Raw genomic sequence first — 20,390 nt, 5'->3', positions numbered from 1 at the left:
TTTGAAAATGATAACATACTAAGTATATCTAATATTTATTATAATTTAGTCTTATATATTTAATAGTTTTTACAGGTTTGGGAAATAAAATTGGCTGGCACGATAGAACAAAAATATTTTTAATAATTTACTGATCTTGAATCATTCCCTCACTTCAGCGTCATTCCCTCACTTTATACACTAGTGAGGGAATGACGAATTCAATAAAATTTTAAATTAACAGTCAGGCCTAATTCATTTCTGAAGTCAATCACATACAATTATATTTATACAACAAAGCAACATATAATTATCCACTTTCTCGATGAAGTTGTATTTTATTTTACTCTAAAAACTGATATGAGGGAATGACAAATGTAAAACATTTTACCTGGTTTGATTCATTCAAATTTATTCCACAGCAAAGCTTCTTTAAGTTGAAGATGGAAACATACTGCAATTTTGTTCTATGATGTTATAATATTAATAATTGTTAACTTCTAAAACTTTTATTAAAATATTTTTATTCTAAGAAGATTGCAGGTGATAAGAACATTGTTGTGAGGGAATGACGCGAAACACTGGGGACAAAGTTTAAAATAGTGCTGTGTTAATATTTTTATCAAAAATTAAATTTAAAATTGATTTTCGGAATTCTATATTTCAGTATTCTGAAATAAAAAGCGCGAATTTGTAAAAAAAAAAATTTTTATTTCAGAAACAATTTTTTTCTTTTTTTAAATCAGCAGTGGGGACAAGTGAGGGAATGACATATTGGTATATTTTAATTACCTAAAATAAATAAAAAATAAAAATTGATAATTTTATTTTTATTCTTTCGTTAGCTTGCATTTTGAAGGACACTTTCCCTGAATTCTTTTTTTTTCGTAAGCTGTAAAACAAACATAAAATATACTGGGGACATGAAAATGACTGTTTTTGTGAGAATGGCCCATATATATATATAGGTAGATAGATAACTTAGTACATTGAAAAAATTATTACCTGTAGAGTAAACCTATTTTTTGATTCGCTTTATTTCAATTTCAGATCCAGCTGCAGGATCATCGGCTGATTATGTGTATGAGAAGCTGGGAGTCAAAATATCTTTTGCTCTTGAGTTGCGTGACACAGGTAGATTCGGATTCATGTTACCCGAGAATCAAATCTTGCCCACCTGCGAAGAGACATGGGACGGTATCAAGGCTGCTATTCAAGCTTTGTGATTTCATTGATACGTTGTTTATTCACACTGAAATAAAACATTTTATGGGATGAACATTGATACATTTATTTCCGTACTACACATTACAGAAAAATTGCTATTGCATGTTAACGCATTTTCATTATTATCAGTTTAAAGTTGTACCGTAATATCGCACAAATTCGTTGCGGTAAAAGTGTTAAGTTCAAGAATATTTCCATTCAAATTGAATTGTATTATTAAGCTATCAAACTTGAGATGGATTCATTTGTCTCATTTTCGATTTCAAATTGGCACTGTAATAAGATTGAAGAGCATTTGGTTAAACGATTGATTGATATCGCGTTAAAAATTTAATAGACCAAAAATGTGGGAAATACCTACGGGGAAAGAAATTTCAAGAAGAGTATGGTGTTAAAATAATGCTTTTGTAAAAACTGGAGCTTATCTCTATATTACTGCAATTCCATCAATTTTGATATGCTGAAATGAATGCCTAAATGCCTAAAATCATACGTAAATAGGTATTTCATGGTAGATCGTTTTATCGTTATTGTATCGATATATGCATTCCAAATAAATAACCAAGATGTCGCCATCTATGTTGTGAAACATCTCTTTTTATAGCTTTTTGTTTAAGTTGTTTTTTAACGATGCATATTAAATTTATTTTTAACTCGTCAGTTTCAAATCGAAGTGAATTAGAGCTAATTTTACTTTGATGATCCTGAATAATGCAGTAGCCTAAGTATAAATTCGTATACTTGTGTATTGAAATTTCGAAAGTGAAGTTTGAGAGTTTTAACATACCTTAGTTCATTCGGTACTTCAATGCCTTGAGTGCCATTAGAATACTTATTCTTCGTATGGGTAAATAAAATCGCAAATAATCAATAATGTGTTACTTGAACATGCAATCATGAACATAGCGGATAATAACGCACATGTGTCAATAAAATAATGAACATAATTTCGATTTTTTTAATTATTATTACTTGTTTTTACTTATCGATTTTATATTACAATCTATTATTAAAACTAAGCTTATATAATGTTTGTACAAGAAAATATATACAGATAAGGTAGAGATTTATAGAATCAATCACAGCATATATCCCCTAGAAATGGGACGGTTATAGTTTCAAAGTCTTAAAGAGGAACTCCCATTTTTAATTGCAGATTTGTATTCTCCGTAAATAAAGGATATCAATTTTACTTACATTGCGTATGAATTTTTCTCACGCAATAATCAAACAAGGGGCTGAAAATTGTTAAAATAGGGATTGTTTAAGAAGTGCATGCCATATAAAAAAATAATCATGTAAAGTTCTTAACCTTCTGAAAGAGAATTTAATAAATGTCACCAAACTCGACTCCTCAATATTATCTCCTTGTTGGGGATTGGAAACTTTAAGATCTTACTTAAGAACTCCCTTTTTTTATGCAGCTGTACCCCAATTCGAATAAAAGGTTTCTACATTTTGATTCACAGACGGTGCTACAATCGCAAAATTAAAATTGGGTGTACAACTTGTTTAGGTACGTAGATATCTTGAAAAATAAATGTCTCATCTCTGTTTGACATTTTGACAAAAATTTATTTCATAACACCAATCTCAAACTAAGTCCAACTGCTGGAGGGCAAACCACACCCAGAATTAGTGGTTGTGTATGCAAGTTAAGTCATTGAAGACAATACTTGAAAATATTTCATTCGCGTATGTTTTAGATTTTTGACTGGATGAGCATTTCTTATAATATTCGATAATTTTCAAACTTTTCGGACTCCATGTATGTCAGAAGATGTAATTAAGGAACATTTAGGTTAAGTACAATTTTGATAAGTTGTAAATTATGAATTTCAACCTTGAGTTGAAAATAACAGTAAACTTCATTTCATATAATCTAACCGAGGGAGCCGGGTGACTCAGGGGATACAGCGTCCTCCTTCAAATAAGGTGAATTGGGTTCGACTCCCAACGATGGCTGGTCAATACGAATTCCGCACCCGGCTCGCACCAATCACCAGCGCTGACGTGAAATATCCTCAGCGGTAAATGCATCATGGGTTAGAGCCTCTTTGCCGTCATGCCAACCGTTGCAGGTTCTTTGGTTTTTCTCTCCATGTAACGCAAATACGTTTTTGTTCCATCGAAAAGAAATCGCCTAAGGCACATTTCTCCCAATACTTGATCCAGGAGTTCCTTTGTCTTCTGGATTGGGTTCAAAATTATAAGGCTACGGTATTGAACATTAGTAGTCGTAAAATCAGAAGATGGATCGGCTGTTCAATGACGATTATAAAATAAATTAAAATATTGAATGTGGTAATAAATTTTTTGGTTTGCATCAATTATCACCAAAGGTAAATATATATATATTTTAATTGTCTTTACTCCTTAATCTTGTTTAATAGTAAACAAAAAACTCTTTAATTTGGCAACCATATCTATTCACAAGGCTATTCACAAGGTTATTCTCAGAAATAATACGTTTTATATTTTTGTTTTGTGTACCTGGCAACTTCGATGCACAATTAGTTTGCTTATGTTCTAATTCATGCCTGTGCTTCATTCCTGTCTTTGTGTTTAGTAAGAAATAAATAGTAAAAGAATTGAAATCCTAGTGAAAGAATCTTTGTATAAGAATATAGAATGCGTCATTTAAGAGAATTGATACTTGACGGGCTTGGCTTAGTCGAAATAGAATGGAAAGAATAGTTACTGACGTAAGCAAATGCCAAATTTCAACAACCATTCAGGATCGAGATACCCACACTACGTCACTTAGCACGTGTCTCATTGATAGCAAAGAAACGTGTTAAATTGTGGATGAAAATCAAGAGGAGTTAAAATGCTATTATTAATTGAAATACTTTTGAGATTGCTTGTCAAAAATAAAATGAATAAAAATTATGCGTATAAGAAACCACAAATATTTAAATCAAGAAAAAACAAACTCACTGCTGTGATTGAAAAAAAAAGAACTAAACTTCCTATTAAATTATTATTTATCAAATTTTCAAATAGTCGTATGTATTTAAATTTAATTTTCTAAGAATTTCTCTGCCTGTTTCGTTCCAATTTCTTATTTTGCTGTTTCAAATTATGTGTTTAAAGATAATGGAAACGTTTGTATACCTTGACATTCAAAAGTTTTCCGACTATTATTTAAATAATATTAGCTGTTGCCCTCACCGGAAGTACTTTGATAGAAATACTGTTGAAGTATTTTTCAACAGATCTACGCGATATTGTTAAAATTCTTCATGTATTGAAATATAGTATTAATTTGGAATCAGGCAAACCACCATAAACATGAATTCAGGACAATTCAGCAAAAGTTAGGAGAAAAAATATTAAAACCTCTCTGCCGTGAAATTAGATAGAAAACAGTTTGTGTTTAAAATTTCTGCACCCATTTCAGAAAGTTTCAAAAATATATCTAAATAATTCTTAAGTAAATAATTCGCTTAGTAAGTCAGTTTTTATTTCTACAAAAATACAAAATTTTTCTACATAGTATAAACTTAACGTAAAATTATTAATTTTGCATTACTTAAATTATTACTTAATACCTGTTATCTTTTTATGGAAAAGTAAAAAAGAATTAGCATGGATGACTTTAGTGTTGCCAATTTAGGTAGAGAATTACCCACATTTTTAGTGTTATACAAAGGAAATAAGCATATAAACATATGTTACTGTGAATGATCGAAATTGGCAGTTGTTGACTTCCATAAGTAAATGTTTAAATCACATAATCGTTTTGGTGAATGTCCGAAATGCTTGCATAAGCTAGTTCTAGTTAAGTGCCACTACCCGGTATACTCTACGCAAATGTTCTTTAAAGTTAAGTGTCACTGCCCGGTATGAGTTTAACCGGTACTTCGGACACTCGTGTTTCTCCTTTTCTATTCTCAACAGATATTAAAATATGGAAAAATATAACAATATCAAAATTAATAAATAAATATAATTAATAAATTAATATATGAATCGAATATAACAAATATTTCTGACAATCACCAAAGCGATCGTGTGATTATTCACATTCACCGGTGAAAGTCGACATTCTCTTGATTTTGACCATTTACGGTAATATACAGTTTATCAAATGTAATGAATATTTACTAAAAAGTACTTCATGCATGCGATTATCTTTTAAACAAATTTTATAATTATATGCAAAAACTTTCCAAATCGTTCTTGCGTTGAGGCGCAAAAAGTAACATTTACACTATGGGGTCTAAACATTTAATAACTCTTGTGAATGAACTTTTGGAACCATATTTTTCAGAATCTAATTAATTAGCATATTCTAGTTTAGACCGTTTGAGTTTTCGTACTTGAAATGTCTGATAATTTACACCATATCCATCATTCCAATATTGCATATAATTTACATCATTGCATTTCCAGATTCATCAGGCAAATAAATTAGCTAGATATACATTTTTTATTTCATCTTCTTTAGTATTATTTAACAGATTTCGATAACATCTTTGATTGCTAAAGGAACTTGCAGTTCAAGAAGAAGAAGACCTCCCATACTCACACATGTGACGTATGACGTCAGCGCTGGCTAATCATTAGCAGCGTATTAAACATCAACTAAGTTTCTCTTCTTAAGTTAGAATGCTAATTAACGATAAGTAAATTAAATACAAAGCCATATCGCGCATCGAATTAGTTGAACTATAAATTTTTCTCGTCTACTTCTTTTACTTAACTTAGATTTATTTCTGTTTATGTATTTATAGTAACTGCAATATATTTTTATTTTGTGCACCTGGCAGTTGAAATCTTTGTGGAAGGATACTGTGTTACTTAAGAGAATTTGTACTTGATAGGATTGCTTACTCGAAATAGAATGGAAATGCTAACGTAAACAAATGCCACTTTTCAACAACCAATGAGGATCGAGATACCCACAATACGTCACTTGCAGGTATCCTATTTTGTATCTTAATTAATAATTAGATCATACTAATACTTGAATGTAATCTCATTGAACTTTAAAGGTTGGGCTTTATCTCGTGAAAATCTGATCATTTGCTCAAAAGTTATTTTGTGTGACACCTGTTTTTCCTTAATCTTGTTTAATAGTAAATAAAAAACTCTTTCATTTAGCAACCATATCTATTCACAAGGTTATTCTCAGAAATAATACGTTTATGAAAAGAAAAAAAAAGGAATCCAGATACATTTTATCTATTCATTGTGTGTGATATAACAAAATATCAATATTTATCGTTCAACAAAATAATGAAACTTCAGCACATGTTGATAGATATGATATTCATTTGTATATGACGCCTGAATAATTACATCAGAAGGACGTTATATATATTTTAAGGTTCATCGCAGAAAGAGATGAGTTTTTAAAACAATGAAGTCCTTCGGAATTATCTTGCTCTGCTGTGTCATTGTCGCGTCGACGTCCTTTGTTGATTACACCGGGTAAGTCAAATAACATTACTCTGAATATTAATTAAATGTTGTGCCGTTATTTACTATTCAGAGTGCAAAAAAAGCCGAATACTTTAAATTTATTTCTAATGAATGAATTATCATGTATTAAAATTTAGTCTTAATGTTCTGAGAGCCTAATCTTAAATATGCTTATTAATTACTGCAGACGATTTTTAGTGTTACTATTCTGACACAAAAAACATACTTTCCCTAAATAAGCGTACATTTTTTCGAACGATTCAGGTTTCTAGCCCCCAAGAGCAAAAGCAAGAAGCAGTAGCAATCTGGAGCATAGGGTCCCAACAGTTTAGTCAAGAGAAAGTTCGAAATTTAGAGAACATCAATATTGATTTCCCTTTTTGCTACTCGACTTTTTAATTGAATTGGAAAACAATTTTGCACGTGGTTATGAAATCCAGTTTAATAAATATATATCCATGCAAACTAGATTTTAATAATTATTTATTACTCTAAATAATAATTGATAAAGAGTTGTATGGTATGTAAATTTTGACTTTTTAAATTAGGTTATTTTATATGACAAGATATAAAATTTGAATGAAATTGATTTAATAGTTCTTGATTTTGTCAAAGAATGTAAGCCTAAAAATAGAAACATTATGCATAAAAGGGGGTCGCCTAATTATTGCGATAAACTTTTAAGGGATTTAGGGTGCATTATTGGGTTTAAAATTGCATTAGAACCCATGCCTGGAAATATCGTCTTACGTCTTTAGAGCACTTCTCTAGAATTCTTCCACTTTGATTCACATAGGGCGTTCTCAATATTAAAATATTAAATTATTTTCAATATTAAAATAGTGTTTAAACATTTTAAAGTTAAGATATATCGAGAAATATCTGTCAGATCGAAAGAAATGAAAATAAACGGATATGATTTTTGAAAAACCCTTTTTAATAATAATGCTGAACTCAAACGCCCCCTGTGGTTGAGATGATTTGAGAGTGGCCTGAGTTTAGAGAGGTCAAAGGTGCGGAGTCTCTTTTTCGCAGTTTATTATTTTGAGATATTAAATTCGTTTTTTGACCAATATGGTGAGATGGGGTCCAATTTGTTAATTATTTAACGCAGACAGGACACAGATGTCCTATTTATATATTTTCTCTGACTTTCTAATTATAAGTAAAAATATAGGCATTTTTCAATTGCATAAAATCTTGTTAAATGCAAAAAAAATCTGTTCGATTATCGCAATTATATTTGTACTAAAACATAAAATCCAAAAACGTAATTTGAAAAAAAAATTTCATTCAGATTCAAAAATTTATCAATAGTCGATTTAATAAGTTGAAGAAATTTCAATGATGAATAACTGTTTCTCTTAGATCAAAATAACTTGATATAAGTGCAAATTTGAAAAATTATTATTTGGAAGTGAGCCGCGCTTGGAAGATTTTACCTTTAACGTAAGAAAAGACACTGGATGCTGTATTTTCTAATTATAAACATTAAATGCTAAATATAACATTTTTTTATTTATTTCGATCTAAGTTTATACGAAATAATGAAAAAAGTATAAAATATTTTCTAAGCATTATGCCTCTAATGGTTATCATTGTATGCATCTTTTAAAAATATTTGAAAAGTTCAGTTTTAAGTTTCTGATTTAATGAGGATTCCACGAGTTATTTGACTGTTTTCATGAATTTTTGGACACCCTACAAACAAAAATAAAGACACATTTTTATCTTATCGATATAATTTAGTTTGTTTTAAAATCTTGTTTCTTCTGAATGAGTGGTAACAAAAAAATATGATTATTTTTTATCATTTTAGATCAGTTTTGAAACAATGGTGGTTCAAGAAATTTTAACATAGGAATTCCTTTTTTTATTTTAGGCACAAAGTGTTAAGAGTTACACCAAACTCGGAGAAACAATTACGATTGTTGCATCAGTTTCGAGAAGATTATTCTGTAAGTATTCCAATGCATTATTTTTGTTGCAATAAACACCTTTCTTTATTTTCTTAAATCATCATCAAAGCTTTCAGCTGATGAAAGAGGCATTTGTTTTACTGATTAATAAGTATAGAAATAGTACCATTGTCTAACTTTACTCTTGCTCAGTATTTTTTTCTTCATTTATGCATTCCTGTGCATTTTCCTTTTACTTGTATTTTGCTCCTTACGAAAATGTGCCATAGGAGCGCATATGGTAACCTGTGGCAACCATAGAAACTTATATGGCAAAACAACTTAAGCCTATGGTAACCATAGAATTTCTATGGTATTATATGGCGGGATACTATAGCTTTATGGTTCGATTAAAAGGAAGTAACATCGGCATATGTCAAGCTAATGGATACTCACTATACCAGGGATGGCGAACCAATGGCACGCGTGCCATTTATGGCACGTGACACAATATTTTGGGCACGCCACCGATCACAATTGTTATTGCACTACGAAGCATATGTAACAATTAAACTAAAATCCACAAAAAACAAACAAAATAATAAACAATTATTAATAAAAAAATTAACAATTAATGCCAAAAAAACAATTAATAACCATAAAAATCTAATTATAAATAACTAGCAAAAAAAAAATTAACAGTCCTACTTAAACTAACTTCTTACGACCTAATATAAGTTGTTTGTCATCTAATCTGCAGCAACAGAAGTCACACTGATGATGAATTATGCGTATAACTAAGACATTGCAAAATGTTTTTTTTTCAATGTAAATAAAGAATTTTGAGTTGATAGTATTTAGCATTATTATTTTCCCAATAATCACGAAGTCAAAATCATTTGACGGCACGCCTATGACCTCATTAAACAATTTTCTAGAAAAAATGGCACGTTGGTGTATAAAGGTTCGCCACCCCTGCACTATACGCATGCGTCATTCATTTGGAAGAGAGCCTTGCTATCTTAGGGGATAGAGCCTTCGTCTTCCATTGAGGTAACTGGGTTTGAATCCCAGCGATGGCTGGTCGATATGAATTCCATATCCGGCTTGCACCGGCCACAGTGCTGATGTTAAATATCCTTAGTGGTACACGGATCATGGGAGTCCCATTGCCGTCAGGCTAACCATGGGTGGTTTTCATGGATTTCCTCTCTATGTAACGCAAATGCGGATTAGTTTAATCAAAAAGTCCTTCACAAAAGCAAATTTCTCCCAATACTTGATCCAGGAGTTTCCTCTTCTTCTGGATAGGGTTCAAAATTACAAGGCTACAGAGCTGAACATTAGTAGTCGTAAACTCGAAGAATTGGGTCAGCTGTTCAACGACGGTTATAATTTTATAATAATATTCATATGGAAGAGTGGATATAGTTGGCGAAGGAAGCAGGCGTGCTTTATTGCGACTCTGAGGTGCTAACGGAGAATTCTCACCCATTTGCGCTTATCAACATCTGTTTTTGTGTCATTTGTCACAAATTATCGATACACGGGAAAACTATAAGGAATTTTTTCGAAAATTGTTAATAGCTTTGGCTAAATATGGAGTAATAACAACTTAATATAGTTTTGAAAACTAAAGTTGCTAATTTGCATGTTCCTTAATCAGTATTTTTTTTAAATCAACGTTGAAATCATTAGGTGTCTCTTAGCAATTACAATTTTGTCATCATGTTTGGTCTTAAGAAGATGTACTGGGTGGTGAAAAATCTTACTTATATTCAAAACGCTTTGAAGCACCATAACTTTTCAGAACGACCAGAAATTTGTGCTTAGTCTAGTTTTGTATTTCATCTTTATTTTTCCATTATTCATTGGCAACTTTACGTTTTACCTTTCAAATCACTTTTGTTCCTTTTATATCACGTCTGGCAAGTCTTGAAAATGAGCTTCTATTTTTGAGCACTTGAAACATATTACTGTCATTTCCAATTTATATATTTTTGTAGCAAAGGAAGTTTTTAATCGAGTAATATCTTCCTGCATCGGTTTTATGGCATTATTTATTTAATGTTTTACGATAAGTTTTTCTGAAAAATTATTAATTTTGACTTATTATCAGCAAAATCAAACATTGTGAGAGAATCTTGATTATTTGATTTTTGTTATTGGGAACTAGGTGGACTTATGGAACGAACCCAGATCCATTGGTGAACCTGTATTGGTACGCTTGAGACCTGAACTGATTCAATCTGTTGAAGATATTCTGAAAGAACAAGGAGTGGAGTATGGAGTGGCATTCTCTAATTTGCAAAGGTAATCAAGAGTTTAATTTATCCAAGTTCTTAAATTTTTAATTTAGAATTTTTTTTATTTGAATTGTGCATTATGGACTAAAACATGACATGAAAAAAAAAATTATATATACCGGGCCTGCGCTAAGGATTTCAAATTATTGGCCAGTAAATTAGCCAAATATCAAGAATATTCGCCAATTTTTGAAACTCTTTGCCAAATGCAAATCTGAAAAAAATTTTATGATTAATTTCTTCCCATGGAAACTAATAGTAGTTTGCTTCAGGCTTATATTATTTGAACTCAATTCTAATTGGTTATGCGGTGCATCTACGGAAAATTACTCTAATCGAATAAAAAAATGCTAATTTGCTTTGAAAAATTCATTTTGACGTAATTTTGAGGATCGAGTTAAATCTATATTTTTGTTTCCTGAATAAATTTTTCATAGCGTTTGCTTTTTAATGCTCGCAAAAACTCAATTTAGAAAATGGATTAAGCATTAGACTTACTATTAGTAATTTAAAAATTTACAACTAACATCGAAACTTATTTGGCAAAACAGGCAAAAAATTGGAATTAATTATAACTATTTCGGCAGTAAAATATGAATTAATAGTTTAATCAACTAGCTCACTAGTCATTCTCTAGACTTATTTATAGAAAACATAATTGCTCAATTTCAAATAGATTGAATTCAAATAATTTGAGATATTGTATTTATAAGGAAGGAAAATACCTAGTCAAAAAATTAATTTTCGGAAGAAGGACGGAAAAGACACAATTACCAAATTAATAACCAATACAGATTTTTTTACATGTAATATCTCTTTTATTTGACATAGAAACAAAACTCAAAATGGTATAGAGAAAGAAAAGTTCAAAGTTTATTCTATGTAAAGAGCAGAAAAGAGCTAGTTCAGTAGAAAATCATTTAAGAAAGGGTGTCCGGTACCTTAATATCTGTAATAGTAATTTTTGCATACATTGTAAAATATTACTCAGGACTGATAGCATTCAATCAATAGGAAAAATATAGTTTTTTCTAAGAAACCTTTAGTTTCAAAAGATATTAATAACAGTTTCAAAGCTCAAATCTACACTATACCGCGGAGAAAAAATCTTCATGACAAATTTAATTTGATTTCCATTGATATTCTAAATTTTAAACTATAGAGGAAATGATTTTAGATAAATCTAGAATATATCATGGAGTTTTAAATGCTGAAATGTTTAAACTATAGAGGAAATGATTTTAGATAAATCTAGAATATATCATGGAGTTTTAAATGCTGAAATGTTTCTTTTTAAATACTGAAATTCAAACAAATTATGGCAGGATCACGCAAAAATCAGGATTACGATTAAAGTAATCATAAAAAAAAAGCATTTTTTTTGGCATTTCAATATTTTTAACGTATTTCAGCAATTAAAACTTCAGGGTTTACTCTAGAATAATCCAATAATGTTTTTTATAGTTTACATTTTAAAACGCCAATGCAAGGTGAAGCAGAATTTGCTATGGAGTGTTCCCCTCGCTGTATAATGTTCTCTTAAGTATCAGATACCATCAAAATGCTAATGAACATAGGGGCCATATTTTTGATTTGGAGCTATTTGGTGAGAAAACAGAAAAGCTATTACAAGTATCAAAATAATAGCGAAGCTTTAGGTTACCCATGTATATTCATAATTTGAAAATTCCTTAAATGTTTCTAATTCATATAAGTTTTATCATGCTGGCAAATTAGGTAAATTATAAGGAAAAAAAAATATGATAAATTTAATTTTTTTACGTTTTTGCATTTCCACTTATTTATTTTTGTGTTATTATTTTATATTTATGTTATTATTTTTATTGCAGTGCAATAGAAGCAGAACGGTCTCAACACGCTCCAACAAATGTCAGCGGAGCGACAGGCTCATTCAATTTTGGAAAATATCACAGATATGATGCAGTAAGAAAACCATTCATTCATTAATTTCATCTGATGTATCTTTTTTTGTAATTTAAATAATCAGAAATTTAATGCATTTAATGAAAATATAATTAGTTTAAATATACTATTTAGTTAGATTAGTTAGATTAATTGTTTAAATGTTTAAAAGGTGGGTTAGAACGTTATTATTTATACATTCTTTAGTTTTGAACAATGAAAACGTTTAAAACTTGAGAACATGCAGGGAAATAAATTTTTCTCTTTTCTCTATTTGTTAGATGCTAATTTTCTTACAATCATGCAATGAACAATACAATGATTATCTTCAAATGAATGAAATACAACTTTACAATGATAATACGTAAAAAAATGAAGCAACAAAATTATGAGAAAAAAAATAGGTTTGAACGAAGGAAAAAGTTTAGACACAGATTGTACGTAGGTACTTTATTTACGTCGCACTAGAGCTGCCCAATGGGCTATTGGCAACCTCTAGGAAATATCCCTGAGGATGATCCGAAGACATGCCATCGCAATTTTGATCCTCTGCAGAGGGGATGGCTCCTCTGCTTTAGTAGCCCGATAACCTGAGCACGAAGTCGAGCACTTTATTGTAGAAGATTTTAACAAGGACCGCGCACCCTTGGTCTCAACGCTGAGACACAGATTGCGAACAAAACAAAGAGTAATACAAAGTACAAAATATTATTTAAAAAATCAACCAAATTCTATAAGGGGGATTCGAGCTCCAGTAATTTCGTACTGGTTCCCAAAGATGTGCGCGGCTTTAATCTTACACCATCGGACCTTTAATCTTACACCATCGCATTATTTATTTCGAAGTTTGCAAAACTTTTAAAAAGGATAAAAATTCAGTAATATTGATGCCCTGAAATATGCTGCCTGAGTATGCTGCCGTGCAACAAAAGAATCAATACAAGTGACAAAAATAATCAAAATTGAGATTTTTATATATTTGGTATTTTTGTATGGGCTACTAACTGCAAAAAATAAGTAAATAAAAGTAAAAACTTCAAAAATTATTTTTGACCTTACAGTTTCTTAAAATTCAATTTTATTTTTTGCATTTGCAAAGTGAAAAAAAAAATATCAAGCCCCTTTTTTTTTTTTAAATCTGTCGTGAAACACTTGCATTGTTCTCCTCAATTGTATGGCTGTATAGTTCATTGATATGGTGTCTGAAAATAGACATATGACCTAGAAGGGTTAACTAAATTATTGGATAATTCTACTTCTTTCTTTTAAATAATTTTAGATAGTTCAATTGCTGAAGGATTTAAGCTCCAAACATTCGAACATAGCAAAACTGGAAGTGATTGGAAAAAGTTACGAAAACAGACCTCTTTACAATATGAGGGTAAGCATTACATACAAATTATTGTTTGTTCAAAATTTTGCAACAGATTATTTTTATTTAGTATTTTTATGGTTTAGAAGAAGCGGAGAAGTGAACAAGCCAAAGTAGTTATTCATAATTACCACTTTTAAAATACATTCTTTCAAATCTTTCTTAATACCGAAGTAAAGAAAAACCACGAAAATGAGGAGACCAAAATTAATGTTTAATTAAGGGAAGAAAAGGTCAAATTAATCCGATTTCAAGAATTAATCTTATCGTTACTATAGTCAATTAATCTTATTCTTGTCAATCTCTAATCATTAGTGAGAAAAGCAGGAATCAAAACTACTCTGATTGCCGGCTGAAACTTTCAAATGTTTTTAAAACTCTCTTTTCATCTTTTTTCAGTTTCTTACGGGTGACAAATAGGTTTTGATAATTTTTACTGCCTTCCTTTTTACTGATTTGTCAGATTTTATTAACATTTTTATCCCTTTTTATCTTAAATTAATTTGAGAGCAAAGGTACACATTCTCCAATTCGAGATTTAATTTTCGATCATGAACTCTGGAGTAACCACTCTTTGGAGTGTTGTTTTGAATCTCGATAAATATCAACTCACGCTTTCTCGTACTGCACGAGATTTTTCTCGAAACACTATTTTGCTCATAGAAACTGTGATGTGTGTATGGAAACTGTAGCTAATCGAGTTGCTAATTTTAATAATATGTGACGATACTAAAAGTTTATGCTTTTATAATATGAACTTTTCTCACTAGACTTAATGCATCAAGATTATTTATAATGCTTTTTCGCAAAATAGCATTTTTTATCGTAAGTACTTATTAACTTTTTTAATATTTAATCTCATTTAGTTGCAAATAACTAATGCGTTTTTGCTACAAGTAGCATTTTTATTCTGTAAATGGATTTTGACGAAATAAATGATTAAGGCATTTTTCTTAAATATAACTCCATTTAATTAAAAAAAATGCAAGTGAAACTTGTTGACTGAAAAATAAATGAACAATTTACATGATGATAAATTTTCGATTTTCTTTTTCTTATTCTTTAACTTAATAAGTTTTTTAACTTCATCAGACCATTTATAATGGTGTAAAACTAAATAAACGCACTTTGTTATCACGTGATCCTTAAATTCAAGCAAAAAAAAAATCAATCAAATTTAATAAAATCAATGGTATTTATCGCAAAAGTCTGTATTATCTTGATTTTTATTTTTTAGATCAGTTCTGGGGACAGTTCTTCAAAACCAGTCGTTTTAATAGAATGCGGAATTCATGCCAGAGAATGGGCATCGGTAGCAACTTGTACTTACATGGTCAATGAAGTAATAATATTTTCTTATTCTTCTATTTTATTAATTATAGATTCTTTTTAATTTTTTTACTTTTTTCTACTAATTTTGCAAAAGTTTGCATTTACTAATAGTGAGTAAAAAAACACACGAATCAGGCAGAATTTATCGTCAAATTTCAATGCTGACATAGCATATCTCGATTTCAAGCAATTTTGTATTTTCTTTTCCCTTTTTTATGAAACTGGCTGTTGAAGAAACGAATTGATAGCTCAGGAACCAGTGGCATTGAAAAATATTATTCAATTATAAAGTTATTTAATATGAAAACTAAGAAATGTAGTTTTTCCATACTTCCTAAGTCAAACCTCTTGATGGTCCCATCAGAACATTTTGATGGTCGGTTTCAGCGCGATTCGTGATGGTCGAACATCATTTGATGGTCACCATCATCCATTATTTTCCATTATGAGTTCATAGTTTTTCATACGCCAGCAAACGTACATTATTCCATGATGGAAAATGCTACTTTAATATTATGATGGTTAACCCTCAAGAGAAGTTTGATTCTCATGAACCAACAATCCATGATGGTCTATGATGGTTCCAACTATACATTTTCATGATGATTTAATAATTATTATTGTTGGTTTAGCAGGAATATGCCATCAAAACAATTTTTTTTATGTTGGCACATCATAAATCAGATCGAACTTCTACATTAGGATGATGGATGCTCCTGGTTGTTCCAACATTTGATATCTAAGAAACTATGATGGAAATTTCTGATGGTACGATTTGAACAAACCATCAAAACAAGATGCTGTCCCCATGTGGGACCATCATTATTTAGTAGATACTAATTCCTACATAGGGGTGATGGTCACTTATGTTGGTTGCGATCAAAATATAATGTTTCATGATGGAATTATTGATGGCTACCATCAAGATTATGTTGATCCATCAATGGAGAACTATCAAAAATTTTTGACTTGGGTTGTCATGAATTCTTAAAAACCTGTCAGCTCTAATTATTTTTCAGTTTTTAAATATACAGAATTATACAGTTTTAATGTTTATTTGAATATCACTGCAAAATTTCCAAGTAAATACGAAGAAACTGCTATTCACCACATCTTTACAAATTTTCAAAAAGATAATCTTCGGTCATAATATAAAGCTGTGAATGTGTCATAGAATTTACTATCATGAATCGTGTTTCTTAAACTGATTTGGTAAGGAAGAGAGTTTTTCTTTTTTATAATCACGGATGCTGATGCAAATTTAATAGCATCAAGAGAGGCTTATATATTACAGTTTTTAATTTGTACTTGTTACTGTGAGCAAATGAAAAATAATCATTACTCGTGCGTCTGACAAAATAAAAATTTACGAAACTTTGGTGTTAGCTTGAGTGAATTTTTTAAAAAGTGTACATCAATGTATTCTAAGTTTGATTTCAGATGTTAATTTGCAGTGCATAATTAAATTTTAATCAATTCAAAGTATCGTTATATTGATTTGATTGTTTCCTTTGTTGTTTGTAGATTATTACCTCCTATGGGTCGGACTCTGAAATTACTGCCCTCGTGGACAAGTATGAGATTAACATAATCGTTGAAATAAATCCTGATGGTTATGTGTACTCGTGGGAGAGGGTAAGTTTTAAATTTATTTATTTATTTTAATAATCCCAGAATTTTCGTCAATAACTACCGCCTCAGATTGACTAACAACGACGTCACTAAGTTGTTTAAGTTCAAACTGATTAGCTGTGTTATATTTGAAGGGTGTTTAACGGAAGACTGTTTGATTTCAAAATTAAAAATACCGAAACAAAATGTATATTTCTTGTAAAAGCTGGAAAAATTCCTTAAGAAGTTGTGGAATTTAGTTTCAACAGTTGCCAACAGATGGCGCTGCATGCAATCAGCGACCAGATGGATTGATCAATTCTAACATTAAAGCGTGAAAGAAGGGTTGTTGTCGAAAGAAAGTTTAAACCATGTATTCTATTGAACAATACTTGTTTCGAGTCCTGGAATATCTCATGTTAGATTATAGTCCTAAGGTATTTGTATTCCCTTCAAGAATTGTGCATAGCATAGAGAGCCATCTGTTGACAACTTTTTCTACTAACAACTTTTCATTCCAAAACTTCTGCCTGAAGTTTTTTCCAGCTTTCACAATTGATTTATCGTTAGTTTCATTCATTTATCGCCTTTTGTTTCCACGATTTTTATTTTTGAAATCAGTCAGTCCTTCGTTTTGCATGACAGTATTATCTAATTAATCAACAATAGTCCGCGAATTAACGGATTGAATAGATGTGCATCGAAAGAGGAAGATTTCCCTCCATGGCGATCAGCAATGGCTTTAAGTAGAATAGTTGTACACACAAGAGACTAAGCTATAATTGCATTGAAGACCATCATCATGGCAACTATTTATATTTCTCTAACTAATTCTAGACTAGTTTTTTTCTTGCTTTTTAGAATTTCATAAATCAATTTTTTACGCATAAAATCCTATTTCCCCTCTGATTCGATACATTACAAGCCAAATACTATCCATAAATATTAGAAAATATCAGACAAGCTAAAAATATTAGAGAAATATATTTTCTACATATTCTTTTCTTACAGGATCGCATGTGGAGGAAAACTCAATAAAAAAGTAACAAAGACTTGCACAGTGCTTGACTCGGAATAGCCGGAAAGCAAAATTTCGATATCGACTTAAAAATTTTTTTAAAAAAACCTTAAAAATTTTTGACTCGAATTCAAAATTTCATATTTTAAAAAGGGAATAGACTAGCCTGTTAGAATTTCCTAAATCAATATTTTTTACAAATAAAATCAAATTTCTTCTCTGATTTAAAACATTCCATCCCAAATACTATCCATAAATATTAGAAAATATAAGTGAAACTAATAGTATTGGAGAAATAAATTTCCAACACATTCTTTCTTTACAGGATCGTATGTGGAGGAAAACTCGATCAAGAAGTAGCAAAGACTTGTATGGTGTTTGCCCCGGTACAGACGCGAACCGAAATTTCGATATTGACTTTGGAGGTAAATATCTCGCTACTCCAAAAAGTAATCCAAATGTCATTTCAATATACAGATAAAGATGAAAAAATATATTTTTCATCTTATACAGGGATTAAAATTGAATACGCAATTCAGAGGCTTTTAGCATCGGTTGTCGCAGAAAAGATCAAAATGGAACATATGTTTTGTAGTTCTTATTTATGTTTTTAGCTCTAATTTTGAAGATTATTATTACAACCCGATTTTGTTACTCCAAGTTTATGTTATTTCAGAGAGAGAATGATTGAAAATTATATAAGATTATTTCGGATAAAAAATTTCCGTACTGTATGGTAACGACATTTCTGGTACGGTTTACCTGATTTTCATAATTTTAATTCTTATTACCACTCATTTAGTGCAATGTACAAAACCGAAAAGTAAATTTCAGCCTAATTAATGGTTTTTATGTCATGATCTCAGACATCATAATGGAATTACTAAACATTTAACAAACATTTGGCAATTAAAAATATAGGTACGTTTACCAAATTTTACCACATGTTATTGTTGATTTTATCACAATCATTACCAAAGCGCTTCAGTAAAAGTTACCGAACCTTCTGGTGTTCCCATAGAGGCAGAAAAACGATAATTTTTTCCATATTCTGGTAGTTCTGACCATACTTTTTTTTCATCAGAGTACTGTAAATCACATATATAAAATATTAAATTGTACTTAAAGGTCCTTGAAAAGTCTATTTAAGCTCAATCGCAAATTTATCTTTGGTAATCTTTTTCATACAAAAATCACTTACTTTCCTAATCTTCTTTCTTTGTAAAATCTCAGTCAATGAAGAATCTAAATGACAGATTTTAAGTGCTTTTGAAGTGGAAGAATAATACAAGCTCATTTCCCAAAAGAAGTCTACAAGTAACCTTCGAAAACAGTAAAATAAAACGCGAGGAATGCGAATACCGTGACGTGAATAGCTTAAATAAGTTGTATCAAAATTCATTAATTTTGGCAAATGATAGATTGCGAGCATTAAATAAAGGCAAACATTAGTCTCTATTTATTATTTTTTTGTTAGGATATGACCTTCAAAGCTCATTAACTCAAATTCACTAAGCTGTCACTTAATGTCACTCCAATTCACAAGAATACAGTCTCAACAATTTAAATATTCAATCTTATTTTCATTTTCCAAATATATTGAAATTTTATTTCCTTATCTGCAATCAAAATTAGAAAAATGTATGCCATTTTGAAACTTAGTAAATCTAGAACGTAGCTTAAGACTAATTTTAATAGTTAATTATAAATGATAAAAATTTGTGAGAAAATGCAGTGACATATTTTCAAACTACTTCTTAAATTGATGTTATATCGCCAAAGGTATTTATTTCTATTTTTGTTTGCCTCTAGGTGTTGGAACAAGTTCAAAACCATGTGAAGAAATATTTTGTGGTGACAAACCATTCTCAGAGAGTGAAACTCGTGCTTTGAGGGACGTCATGATTGCCAAGAAAGATCGCATCAAAATCTACTTCGCAATACACGCATATTCTCAATTATGGATGTCCCCATATGGATTTAAAAAATCACTACCACCCAACTACAACGAATTGGTACGTTATTTTTTGCAATTAAGTTCATTCATTTTACACATTTTTAAAAGATTTTATTTTTGCGGGGAAGTTGCAAAGTTGAAAAGTTTTGCAAAGTTAGTTTGCCAAAAAAGTAAGATCCGGTGATCTGGCAGGCCAAGGGAGAGTTTGATAAGCTTGCAGACAGTTCATAGCAACACGTGCCGTATGTGGTCATGCATTGTCCTGCTGAAAAACCAGCCCAGGGCGCTGCAAAAGGAACGGTAGAAAAACAGATCTCAGGATGTCGTCGACGTACCG

At 30.4% G+C, this 20,390-nt stretch overlaps 1 protein-coding gene across 1 annotated transcript in view; it reads left to right on the top strand.

Annotated features, from left to right (window-relative positions):
* The window catches only part of LOC107446240 (uncharacterized), a 37,818-nt gene that overhangs the window by 16,063 nt on the left and 1,365 nt on the right, over positions 1-20,390 (top strand). Inside the window, exons 11-21 of the mRNA XM_043049082.2 lie at positions 1,030-1,201; positions 2,631-2,722; positions 6,564-6,645; positions 8,519-8,594; positions 10,711-10,847; positions 12,691-12,784; positions 14,043-14,144; positions 15,373-15,477; positions 16,992-17,102; positions 18,422-18,521; positions 19,909-20,111. Of these exons, the coding sequence (XP_042905016.2) occupies positions 1,030-1,201; positions 2,631-2,722; positions 6,564-6,645; positions 8,519-8,594; positions 10,711-10,847; positions 12,691-12,784; positions 14,043-14,144; positions 15,373-15,477; positions 16,992-17,102; positions 18,422-18,521; positions 19,909-20,111 (1,274 nt within the window). The remainder of the gene's footprint in view (positions 1-1,029; positions 1,202-2,630; positions 2,723-6,563; positions 6,646-8,518; positions 8,595-10,710; positions 10,848-12,690; positions 12,785-14,042; positions 14,145-15,372; positions 15,478-16,991; positions 17,103-18,421; positions 18,522-19,908; positions 20,112-20,390) is intronic.

This window comes from Parasteatoda tepidariorum, chromosome 6 (genome assembly GCF_043381705.1).
Source record: "Parasteatoda tepidariorum isolate YZ-2023 chromosome 6, CAS_Ptep_4.0, whole genome shotgun sequence".
NCBI lineage: Eukaryota > Metazoa > Arthropoda > Arachnida > Araneae > Theridiidae > Parasteatoda > Parasteatoda tepidariorum.
Note: the sequence above shows the minus strand (reverse complement) of the source record. Positions and strands in the feature narration are given on the sequence as shown.